General features: G+C 50.5%; 1 protein-coding gene across 4 annotated transcripts in view; it reads right to left on the bottom strand.

The window, feature by feature from the left end:
• Positions 1-12,759, bottom strand: part of ACTN4 (actinin alpha 4) — a 133,631-nt gene that overhangs the window by 41,329 nt on the left and 79,543 nt on the right. For all 4 annotated transcript variants that reach the window (XM_082230993.1, XM_082230992.1, XM_082230991.1 and 1 more), the window contains exons 4-7: positions 8,698-8,784; positions 6,703-6,790; positions 3,838-3,916; positions 2,120-2,201 (exon numbers count right to left, since the gene is read on the bottom strand). In XM_082230993.1, the coding sequence (XP_082087119.1) occupies positions 2,120-2,201; positions 3,838-3,916; positions 6,703-6,790; positions 8,698-8,784 (336 nt within the window). The remainder of the gene's footprint in view (positions 1-2,119; positions 2,202-3,837; positions 3,917-6,702; positions 6,791-8,697; positions 8,785-12,759) is intronic.

Raw genomic sequence — 12,759 nt, 5'->3', positions numbered from 1 at the left:
GATCTGAGATTTATACTGCCAGAGCTCAAGGCTGCGCACACAACTGATGTGAAGGCCTATTAAAGGTTGCAGAGTTTTTACGACTTTGCAGTGGCTCGGCTCGCTTGCCCTTTCCTCCAAAGAAGAACTTTGAACGCAGAGATTGTGCCAGGCATGTCTAATAAAACTCTGCGGACACCCACTGGAATCCGAGCGCTCCTGGTTTGTTTCGGGGTGTGGCTCCCTCGCTGCGGGGCTTTTCCTGCCCTCATCCCAGGGCTTCAGGGAGAAAGGACTGCATTATATGTCCAAGTCCCTTAGAAAGGAATGCTAAGGAAGAAGAACGAAACAGCGACAACAGGGGTTTGCTCCACTAGCTGTCAGTCCCGTGAACCGAAGGCCACACTAGCGTCTGATTGGCCAGCAGCAGACCGGTCCTCCCCCCTCGGCTCCATCAATTCACAAGCAAAGTATGAGCTTGGAGGAGTCTGGCAGAACTTCCCCCATGGCTCCTTAAGGAGGCCCATGGCTCACTTCAGAAACCAGGGGTGGGATTTGCCATCCATAGCAGGGGTGGGGACACTTTGGCCTTCCAGAGGTTGCTAAACTTCCAAGTCCCTCACGGCTGCTTGAACTGATGGGAGTCATAGTTTAGAAATATCCAGAGGGCAAATGTGTTCTCCTCACCCCCCGTGATCTAGAACCTGAGCAAGATCACTCAGACTGAGTCGTGAGCCAGGTTCCCCACTTCTCTGGACCTGGGAAATCTGTCTGCAGACAAATACAGGCACATTTGGCTCCTTACCTCTCTCGCCTTGACCTAGCCACTGTGATCCACGTGACGGTCACCTCCACACTTGATTATTGTAACTCAATCTACGTGGGGCTGCCCTTGAGACTGACCCAGAAACTCCAGCGGGTGCAGAATGCCGCGGCGAGACTCCTTACGGGGTCCTCGCTGTGGGATCACATTCACCCGGTGCTATACCAGCTGAACAGGCTCCCAGTGGAGTACAGGATCAGGTTCAAGGTGCTGGTTTTAACCTTTAAAGCCCTATACGGCCTAGGACCCTCGTACCTACGGGACCACCTCTCCTGGTATGTCCCATGAAGGAACTTACGGTCTTCAAACAAAAACATATTGGAGGCCACAGGGAGGTTAGGCTGGCCTCAACCAGAGCCAGGGCTTTTTCGGCCATGGCCTCGATCTGGTGGAACGCTCTGTCAAAGGAGACTAGGGCCCTGCGGGACTTGACATCTTTCCGCAGGGCCTGCAAGGCAGAGCTGTTCCGCCTGCCCTCTGGCCAAGGCACAGCCTGACCCCCTCCTTCTGTAATCCTCACAGAACTGTAGCCCAATGGTTGCCATTAATTGATTCTGAATTGATTTTAGAATGAATTGATTTTAGAATGTATTTCAATTAATTGATTGTGATTTTATGTAAACTGTGTTACTTTTACTGATGTTAGCCGCTCTGAGCCTGGCATCGGCTGGGGAGGGCGGGATATAAATAAAATTTTATTCTTCTTATAAGGTGGCAGAGTCCTGAGCAAAGAGACTGTACCACTTTGCGTGGAGGAGACTCGTTCTTTTAATACTCTGTGTAAAAGCAAAACTCTCCACGCACAAACCCTCCACAGTACACCAGGGACGAAGGCAGCTGGATAAAACCTCTCCCCAACTTTTCGACTTTCAGGAAGTTGCAAAGAAAGGGAATATCTGAAATGCGACCGCACCACTTGCAGCCTTAAGTGGTACAGTCCCTTCTGCCTCAGGACTCCGCCGCCTACGATTTCTGCATCGGGAGTGCGGCAGATCTGATCTGGCAAGTTACTTTGACCCAGGGGAATTTGGGCTTTGCAATTCGGTGTGTGTGTGTGTGTGTGGAGGGGCTAGGCAGCTAAGTGCAAGTCAGCCCGACGGAAGGAGCGTCAGCGACTCTCAGCAAGGCAGCGAACCCAAGGCAGTGCTTGACAGCTCTCTTGGGCTTCCGTAGCCCAGCCCTACTAAGGGAACTGCAGAACAGGGGGTGCCAAAAACCTCTTCCTCTGGGAATCGGTTGCATTGCAACGCTGTTACGAAATCTGCTTCTTGGAACCGAACACCCGAGCCCACGCTCCGAGAGCAGCCTCCAGCTTACCTTCTGCATCCAACATCTTGGGAATGTCGAGGTATTTCTCAGCGACCTCAAAAGCGTTGTTCAGATTCGTGACTGGATCATCCTGGGGAGAAAGGGGGGGTTGCCGGAGAGGCACAGCTGTTAGAACTGGTACCGTCCCAAAGCCGAATCGCAACCCTGCCCTGCCAGCTGAGAAGGAACATCCAAAGGAGAAAAGAGTTTCTCTGCCTTCCTCTACCCCCTTACAAGCATATACTAGATGGATGGCGGCTAACAGATTGAGGTTGAATCCTGACAAGACAGAAGTACTGTTTTTTTGGGGGGGGAGAGGAGGCGGACAGGTGTGGAGGACTCCCTGGTCCTGTATGGGGTAACTGTGCCCCTGAAGGACCAGGTGCGCAGCCTGGGAGTCATTCTGGACTCACAGCTGTCCATGGAGGCGCAGGTCAATTCTGTGTCCAGGGCAGCTGTTTATCAGCTCCATCTGGTACGCAGGATGAGGCTGTCTCGCCAGAGTGGTGCATGCTCTGGTTATCTCCCGCTTGGACTACTGCAATGCGCTCTACGTGGGGCTACCTTTGAAGGTGACCTGGAAACTGCAATTAATCCAGAATGCAGCAGCTAGACTGGTGACTGGGAGCGGCCGCCGAGACCATATAACACCGGTCCGGAAAGATCTTCATTGGCTCCCAATATGTTTCGATCACAATTCAAAGTGTTGGTGCTGACCTTTAAAGACCTAAACAACCTTGGTCCAGTAAGCAGTGTCTGAAGGAGCGTCTCCACCTCCATCTTTCCGCCCGGATGATGGGGGTGGAGACACTCCTTCAGGTATACTGGGCCTTTGAGACCGTTTAGGGCTTTAAAGGTCAGCACCAACACTTTGAATTGTGCTCGGAAACGTACTGGGAGCTAATGTAGGAATCCCGGAAGGTGTAGTTTAAGGGTGATGGGAGAATTTAGGAGGCTCCTATTTCCCTCCCAGAGTTACAGCTCCTGCAGGGCTTTAACAATCAATTCTTCTTTACGTGGAACTCTTGGAACTGTAGCTTGGGGTGGGGAGTGGGGAGAGAAGGAGATTGCCTAACAGCACCCTTTGCAAACTACAGTTCCCAGAATTCTTTGGGGGGGGGGAAGGCAAGACTGTACAAAGGTCATGATACAGGGTGCTTTTAAATGGATGGTGCGAATGTGGCCTTTAATTCCACAAAAGAGCCCTGCAGCCCAATATGAGTGTTAGGGCTTTTCACACACCCTCCCGACTACCACCTTGGCTTTCCCCTCCATGGCATTTTAGCTCAGGGGAAAAGAAATGCTTTGCCACGTTTAACCCTGAGGCCGGTCGCTGCCATTCTCACATTACAGATGAGGAGATTGCGACTCGCCCCAGATTGCCCAGGGAGATCCTGGCTGAAGTGGGATTTGAAGCTGAGATCCCAGGTGGCGCAACAGCTCAGTGTGTCCGGCTGTTAAGCAAAAGGCTGGTGGTTCAAGCCCACTCAGAGATAGCTGCGGGGAGAATTCCTGCATTGCAGGGGTTGGACTAAATGACCGTCCTGGGTCCCTTCCAGCTTACAATCCTGTGATCTCACTCAAGCCAATGACTCATGCTCATTTCTGGACTGGATTCTGGGGAGAGCATGTAGGACACAGCTAAAAACACAAATAGCAATGCTACTACTACTCAATTTCGAGTCCAAAATGAGGAAGGAAGGAAGGAGCTGCTGTCGCCAACATACCTTTCTGAGCTTGTCATACTCAATGAGTTCTGGTCTGTGTCTGTGGATCAAGGCATTAAAAGCAAGGCCGTCCTTCCAGCTGTAAAAAGAAGCCCAAGGATACAGTTAGATTGCTTGGCTGTCCAAGAGGGGAAACTGCGGCTTCGGGGCAGCATTCCTCAAAACTGTGAGGCCTGCCCCCCCCCCTTTCGGACAGGAGGGTGCTTTTCAGCACAGTAATACTGTACTGGTTTTAACATTTGATTGGGAGCCGCCCAGAGTGGCTGGGGAAACTCAGCCAGATGGGCAGGGTATAAATAATAAATTATTTTATTTTATGTTATTATTATTTTTTTATGTTATTATTATTATTATTTTTGTTTATTATTATTATTATTATTATTATTATTATTATTATTATGGTACCTTGGGTTAAGTAATTCGTTCAGGAGGTCTGTTCTTAACCTGAAACTGTTCTTAACCTGAAGCACCACTTTAGCTAATGGGGCCTCCCGCTGCCGCCGAACTGCCAGCACACAATTTCTGTTCTCATCCTGAAGCAAAGTTCTTAACCCGAGGTACTATTTCTGGGTTAGCGGAGTCTGTAACCTGAAGCATATGTAACCTGAAGCGTATTTAACCTGAGGTACCACTGTAGTAGTAGTAGTAGTATTATTATTATTATTATTATTATTATTATTATTATTATTATTATTTTCACAAAAAGGTAGCAAAGAAAGGGCAGAACCACGCAAACTTCAAGAGACACACTAAAAAGTAAGAATGTGAGAGCCCTGCTGGGCTGCACTCAGGGTTTGTTCAGTCCGGTGGCCAAGCTACTGGGAAGCCAAAAGCAGGCCTGAAGCTCACATCCTGTTCCTGCCTATTTCCCTTCAATGTGGGGGGTGCCACACAGCCATCGCAACCACAGACAACCCCCGCAACCTCCTCCAAGGATTTGCCTGTTCTCCTTCTCAAAGGCATCTAAGCCACCACAACATTATGGGGGTTGCATCCCAAGTGACGCCTCCCGTCAGCACATGGACTCTTCTCCCCCACCCCCAGTGCTAAATCTGTCCTAAGGACTCCCCCAACCCTCCAGAGCAGATGTGGGGCAGAGCATAGGGCAGGCAAGGTAAAGGTAAAGGACCCCTGGATGGTTAAGTCCAGTCAAAGGCGACTATGGGGTTGCGGCGCTCATCTTGCTTTCAGGCCAAGGGAGCCGGCGTTTGTCCGCAGACAGCTTTCCGGGTCATGTGGCCAGCAGGACTAAGCCGCTTCTGGCACAACGGGACACCATGACAGAAACCAGAGCGCACGGAAACGCTGCTTACTTTCCCGCTGCAGTGGTACCTATTTATCTACTTGCACTGGTGTGCTTTCAAACTGCTAGGTTGGCAGGAGCTGGGACAGAGCAACAGGAGCTCACCCCTTCATGGGGATTCGAACCACCGACCTTCTGATCGGCAAGCCCAAGAGGCTCAGTGGTTTAGACCACAGCACCACCCTATAGGGCATGCATGGAGTGGGGGAGAAGGTGTCCCCATTGCACAAATGGAAATCCTTGTGTTGATGAGAGGTGTTCCTTGGGTGCTCCCCTTTTGCCAGAGAACTCTCCTGAAACAGTTCCATGCCATGGGTGGCAGACTTGCCTTGCCCTGCCCAGAATCTACTGCCCATTTATTTCAGTGGGTGATTCCCTTTTCACCCAGCACATATCATTCCACCAGCCTCTGCCCACCACTCTCCTCCCCAGGACCCATTATTCCTCAAATATCCATCTAGCTGCGGCCTCTCGTCCGCACAAGATAACCTGCCAGCCTCTTAAAGGTTCCCAGCGAGCTACTTCGGAGTCCACACATCCCAGGTCTTTGGCTCGAGCAGGAAGCACAAAGGCCTCTGCTATTTGATGGGCTGGTCTGCTGGATTTTTAATGGGGAGCCATCCTCATGAATCCATTTCTCGCAGCCTTCGAGACGCAGCAAGGCTTTCTGGCCGGAGAGTGGAAATGCTGCCTCTGTGTTTGGGAAAGGCAAGGCCCGGTGCCTCGCCGAGTGGCTGTGTCCCGACTGGCCAGAATCGCAGAGTTGAAAGGGACCCCCCGGGGTCATCCAGCCCAACCCCCTGAAATACAGGGATAGCAGCTGAAGAATTTCCACTTTTCAAAGAAGCGTGTTCCACTGTCAGAACACCTTGTGTTTAGTTGGAATCTCCTTTATCGCACTTGGAATCCATTGGTTCTTAGCTGGGATAGCTCAACTGGCAGAGCATGGAACTCTGAATCTCGGGGTCATGGGTTCAAGCCCCGAGTTGGGCAAAATAGTCCTGCACTGCAGGGGGTTGGATGCCCTTCATGGTCCCTCCCAACTCTTAAGATTCTTTCACGGTTTGCATCTTACCCTCTAGAGCAGCAGAAAACAACCTTTTGGATATTAAAGGTAAAGGGACCCCTGACCATTAGGTCCAGTCATGAATGACTCTGGGGTTGCGGCGCTCATCTCGCTTTACTGGCCAAGGGAGCCGGTGTACAGCTTCCGGGTCATGTGGCCAGCATGACTAAGCCGCTTCTGGCGAACCAGAGCAGCGCACGGAAATGCCGTTTACCTTCCCGCCGGAGCGGTACCTATTTATCTACTTGCACTGGTGTGCTTTCGAACTGCTAGGTTGGCAGGAGCAGGGACTGAGCAACGGGAGTTCACCCTGTCGTGGGGATTCGAACCGCCGACCTTCTGATCGGCAAGTCCTAGGCTCTGTGGTTTAACCCACAGCGCCATTCTATCTCTTCTCACTCTCCTCCTTTCCAGCCTAAACATGCCCAGCTTCCTTAACCGTCCCTCCTAAAGGTTGGTTTCCAGGCCCTCGATCATCTCGGCTCCCCAAGGTTACCTTATGTGGAAGTTCTGTACGTTGACGTTCTTGTAGGGCGCAGTCTTCCTCTGGCACCAGAGCAACAGGCCTTCCTTGGCCGAAGTCTCTGCAGGAAGAAGGGGAGAAAGAAGAGAGAGGAGGTGATGGTGCCATCCTTGGCAGGATGGGTCCCTAGCATGGGGGGTGGTGAAGCTAAGGCAGCAACAGGAATGGGACGGAGCCAGAACTACATCTCCAAACCTAAGGGTCGAAGGCCAACGTTGCACAAGGCTCTTCCACGGAAAAAAAAGGTGTGCAGGATGCCACTTTGTGCGCAGACTCCCTAAAACAGTGGTAACTGTAATAAAGAAAATGCAACATTGCATTTTTATACAGGCATTCTCCCGCTTGTGCATGGCACTGGGAAGCAACCCAATAATTCAATTCAAACTGGGGAATGGCAGGAGAAAGCTGGAGAGTCCCCGTGGCTCGCAAGGCACTGAGGTCCAGCTCCGAGGGCCTTCTGGCGGTTCCCTCACTGCAAGAAGCCAAGTTACAGGGAACCAGGCAGAGGGCCTTCTCGGTGGTGGCGCCCGCCCTGTGGAACGCCCTCCCACCAGATGTCGAAGAGAAAAACAACTACCAGACTTTTAGAAGACATCTGAAGGCAGCCCTGTTTAGGGAAGCTTTTAATGTTTAATAGATTATTCTATTTTAATATTCTGTTGGAAGCCGCCTAGAGTGGCTGGGGAAACCCAGCCAGATGGGCGGGGTATAAATAATAAATTATTATAATATTATTATCATTATTAAGGAGACCCTCCCTGGAGCCCAAAGAGGACGTGTGCAAGGGGCAGAGGAAGCCCCGAAGAGACTGGAGGCACAGCGGGGCTTTGTATACGCTACTCCATCTCCCCGCCTGGCAGCTGATGCGCTAGGTAGCGCAGCCCCAGTCTTTCATCATCCTCCAGCCTCCGCCAGCCCCAGAGCTTCAGTTCTAGTTGCCGATATTTCTGGATACAGTAAGAGTTGAAGAGAGAGTGATAAAGAGGGTGTCTTAAGGATGTTTAGAGGGCGCTCCCCACTTTGTGCAATGTCACCTATGCGTGTGGGGGCCCAGAACGTAACCCCCACGCAAGTGGGAAGCTGCCTGCTGTTGTGATCTGCCCAGGGACAGATCCAAGGAGGGAACGGTCTTGGGGGAAATGACCCTTTCCTATAAAGCAGCCTCCCCCAAGCTGGCGCCCTCTGGGTGTTTTGGATGATGGGAGGCAGAGTTCAAATCATCCAGAGGGCACCAGCTTGGGGGAGGCTGCAACGAAGCGCTTGCAAATCTAGTACCCTGAAAAGGTACAGGCCCATTGGAGTTTTTGCTAAGAAAAACGCCACCAGGTGCCCCGAATCCTTAACCCGTGTTTGTTGTCACTTGTGCAGAAGGGAAGGGGGGGGGCATCTGCAGGGGAGAAGAAGTGGCAAGCAGGATAGAAAGGTGAGCTCACACACACACACACCCCACCCCCAAATAAGGGCATGTTTGTTTTTTTTAAAAGCCCTTTTGCTTGTGCCTGAACTGGGAATAAAACAGCTGAGAAGCATAAGATCAGGTGGGTGCGAATTTGCGTTCTTAGGCTGCACTGGGGCCCAGGTGGAAAACCATGGGGGGGAGTATTGCCCCCCCCAAAAAAAAGGTCTCTGGCTGCCTAATGCCTGCTTGGCAGGCATTCCCAAAGCAGGTATTTGCCAAGGAGCCTGAGCCATGCGCTCAATAAACTCAGCGAGGGTTATTGCAACCGACTTGAGCAGCTGCACGGTGCATGATTAATTGTCGCTGGTCTAACGGGAAAGAGGAAGCGGTTGAAGGCGTGGGCACCGTCGTGGATCACCGCAAGTCCGCGGTGCATTGCCGCACGGGCTCCGCCAGCTTCCTCTCCCGTCTATTTAAACGTGCCAGACGTACAGCTGGTGCCGACACGCCAGGAGGAAGGTGCAGAGAGGGCAGGCTGGCGCACGGCCCGCGGGAAATTGGGCGCTCACCTTCTACGGAGATGTCCTGGATGGCGAATCTGAGGATGATGGTCCAGATCATGCCGAGGGTCATCTTTGCGTTGCCGTCGACGATTTCTGGAAGCAGATGGGAAGGGCGTTAAGGGAGGGAGGCCAGTTCTGTTCTGGATCAGCTCACGCTTCGGCCAGAAAGCGGGCAACTTGCATAGCTCAGTTGGTCAGAGAGTGGTGCTGATTATGCCAAGGTTGGCGGTTTGACCCCCAGGGTCTTTCCAACTCCATGATTTGTGCTGAAAGTTCCCAGGTGAACACATGGAGCAGAAAGGACACATGTGCCAAGGAGAGGACACTGAGTTGTGGCAAGGTGATGCGTTCCCACTGCACACCCCTAGGGGTCTGGTGGTGTGTGTGTCCCCTGACGCAACACCCACAGTTTGGGACACCAGGCAGGTACCAACAGTTCATTGTACAGTGATAGCCTGTTCAACTTGCAAAACGTTCAGAAACCAAGGCACGACATCCGATTTGCTGCAGGAAGCTCCTGCGGTCAACCGGAAGCCGCGTCGGACGTTCAGGTTCCAAAGAACGTTCGCAAACCGGAACACTCACATCCAAGTTTGCAGCGTTCAGGAGCCAAAATGTTCGGGTGCCTGCCGAAAACACTGGTGCCTGCTCAGATATGTTTCTATGTGTTTTAACCAGATTTTTAGCTTATCGTTTATTTTAGTTAAGTAGTTGACTTTAGCTGTTTTTACTAGTAATTTCATTGTTTCCTACTTTTAGAGTGGTGGGGGTTTTTTAAAGGTTTTTTTTTACAACCAAGCAGTATATACAGTACATTTTATGAATTCTGCCCAGCAACATCTCTGTGTGTGTGAGAGAGAGAGGCAGTCAGTCAGTGTATCGGAGAGAGTGAGAGTGTTAGAGATCCTAGAGATAAGATTGCTGCTAAGAGCAGCTGCAGACTCTCAGTGTAGCATTGATTTATGCTTAGAATATTCAGCTCTGTATATAGTTTTGTATCATAGTTGTAGTTACAGAATAAAAGGAAGATATTCTACAGAGCTGCTCTCCGAGTGGTTTATACTCTGCAAAACTCTGCAAAACTCTGCTGTGCAACGACTGTATTATTGAGACAGTGAATCTGGTGCTCTCAGCTCTAAGCTGTGAGTCCACAGTACTGTGACCTGTTCCTGTGAGAAAGGAGGTCTCTGGCGGTGCTTCCCAGCTCGCCTAGCCCAGTCGGGGTTGAGGTACATGAGTCCAGTTGGTGCACTGGCTCTAGGGCGATGCTGACATATATATGGTTGAACACACTTGCCACTTGGAGGGGCAAGTCAGCCTTTCTTCCATTTGTGAATTATTGCACCAACTGGTGTCACTTTCTCACCAAGATGCTTGGCAATAGTCTTGTAGCCCAGTCCAGCCTTGTCCCGGTCTACAATCTTGTCCCTGGCATCCTTGGACAGCTCTTTGGTCCTGGTGGCTAGTTTGGAATCTGCTGGATTGATTGCTTCTGTCGACAGGTGTCTTTTGTACAGGTACTGTAACGAGCTGGGATTACAGGTAAGACCTCTCCCTTACAGCACCTCGTTACATACAGTGAAGGTACTGTACCAGGTAGCCTGACATTTGGCTGGTTGATAGGGGATCAAATACTTGTTTCACTCATTACAGTGCACATCAATCTCTGACTTTCGTCTTCTGTGTTTCTGGGGTTTTTCCTGTTGTTATTCTGTCCCTCACAGCTACGATAAACCTACCATTAAAATTATGGACTGGTCATTTCTTCGTCAAGAGGGCAAACCGGCAAATTTAGCAGGGGATCAAATACTTTCCCCCCTCACTGTATGGGCATAGAGAGCAGCGTTCAGAAGGGCTGTAGCTTAGGGGTGCGTACGCATTGCATTTCCCAGGTCTCAATCTCTTGCAAAGACTTCTGCCTGAATCCCTAGAGAGTCTTCTGATGTTATAGTAGCCCAGCTCCCATCAGCCTCAGGGGTAGGGGGTGGAGCCCAACAGCATACAGGGAAGGATAAACGACTATCAGACTTTGAAAAGCTGGCATCGCTGGGTCAATTTCATCAATTTTGTTGAATTAAACTAAATAGCTTTAATTGGATTTTGAACGAATGCGCAATTCATTGTTACCATTTTGAATTTCAAAACTGCTATTCTGAATAATGCTTTTCACGGGGGGCACTGGGGACGAGTTCGTGGAACCAAGGGGGCTTTGAAGAGGAAAATCTGGGAACCCCTGACATAGACAACACTGATCTGGATGGGCTTATTGTTCAACTCTAAGGCAGCTCCCTAAGTTCTTCCCTGTTCTGCAAATTTTAGTACAGTGGTACCTCGGTTTTTGAGCGTCTTGGAAGTCGAACATTCGGCTTTCGAATGCAGAAAACCTGGAAGTAACTGCTTCAGTTTTCGAACGCTTTTCGGAAACTAAAAACATGCCACACCGCTTCCATATTGAGTTTTCTGGACATAAATGCTTCCGGAAATGAATGCTTCGGTTTTTGAATGTTTCGGAAGTCGAACAGTCTTCCGGAACGGATTACGTTCGAAAATCAAGGTTGCATTATACAGTGGTACCTCGGGTTATGTACCGCATTTTTCGCTCTATAAGACGCAGCAGACCACAAGACGCACCTAGTTTTTGGAGGAGGAAAACAAGGGGGAAAAATTCTGAATCTCAGAAATCAGAACAGCAAGAGGGATCACTGCGCAGTGAAAGCAGCAATCTCTCTTGCTGTTCTGGCTTCTGAGATAGCTGTGCAGCCTGCATTCGCCCCATAAGATGCACACACATTTCCCCTTACTTTTTAGAAAGGAAAAAGTGAATCTTATAGAGCGAAAAATACGGTACTTAATTCGTTCCGGAGGTCTGTTCTTAACCTGAAGCACCACTTTAGCTAATGGGGCTTCCTGCTGCCGTCGCACCGCCACCGTGCAATTTCTGTTCTCCTCCTGAAGCAAAGTTCTTAACCCGAGGTACTATTTCTGGGTTAGCGGAGTCTGTAACCTGAAGCGTATGTAACCTGAAGCGTATGTAACCCGAGGTACCACTGTACTGGTTTGCTTTTCAAAAGCAAGTTTCTAGGCCTTATGGTGCAAAATATACATTTGGTACCACAGGGGCAATGTAGCCTGAGTTCTCCGAAGTCAGGCGGTGGGCTGATTAACGTTTCCAGCGGCTGCAGGCAGGGCCTCGGTGCTGTGTGTAGGACCTGGCTGCTCCCAAAGGGGAGAAGCGGCTGCATAAATGATGCAAAAGAGCAGGAACTGTGCAAATTCTGCTCCGTTTGCATGATTTGGGCAAGCTGCAGGTTTGCCAGGACACAGAATTGTTTTGTGTTGCGTTGCTGGAGCACAGGCGACAGTCCGGCTTTGTACTCTTGAACCACCCAGGAAGCCTTTCTGGCTGGTCCTCCGTTGCAATCTGTGCCTTTTTTTGCCTTCCGCCAGCAGACACAATGGAGGGGGAGACTGGATTCCCCCCCCTTCCCCTGAGAAGATTAACAAGAGATGCTGCAGGCCAAGGCAAGTGGCCGGCAGGAGTTGCTTGCAGTTCCTGGGAGAATCAGAGCACAGAATTCCCAATTCGGATTCCTTTATTTGCCATCAGGCCGCCCGGAAGCAAGAGTTAATTCCTTTGCACTCTTAACCAGCACAAATCAAATCATGGCTAAGCTCATAATGGCCTATATATCTGCGACCTACTGTACTCTGCTTTTGACTGTATTGTGCTTATTTGTTAATTCCATGGAAAAACCCCTGAAAATATTCCTCCCCCCCGCAAAAAGGGTAAAAACTGCAAGCGTTAAAATTTGGTCCCCTAATCTTAACATGCTAAGGTAAAAGGGTAAAGGGACCCCTGACCATTAGGTCCAGTTGTGGCCGACTCTGGGGTTGCAGCGCTCATCTCGCTTTATTGGCCGAGGGAGCCGGCGTACAGCTTCCGGGTCATGTGGCCAGCATAACTAAGCCGCTTCTGGTGCTGGAGTGGTACCTATTTATCTACTTGCACTGGTGTGCTTTCGAACTGCTAGGTTGGCAGGAGCAGGGACCGAGCAACGGGAGCTCACC

Source organism: Podarcis vaucheri (assembly GCF_965113315.1).
Source record: "Podarcis vaucheri genome assembly, chromosome: 7".
In the NCBI taxonomy this organism is placed as follows: Eukaryota; Metazoa; Chordata; class Lepidosauria; order Squamata; family Lacertidae; genus Podarcis; species Podarcis vaucheri.
Note: the sequence above shows the minus strand (reverse complement) of the source record. Positions and strands in the feature narration are given on the sequence as shown.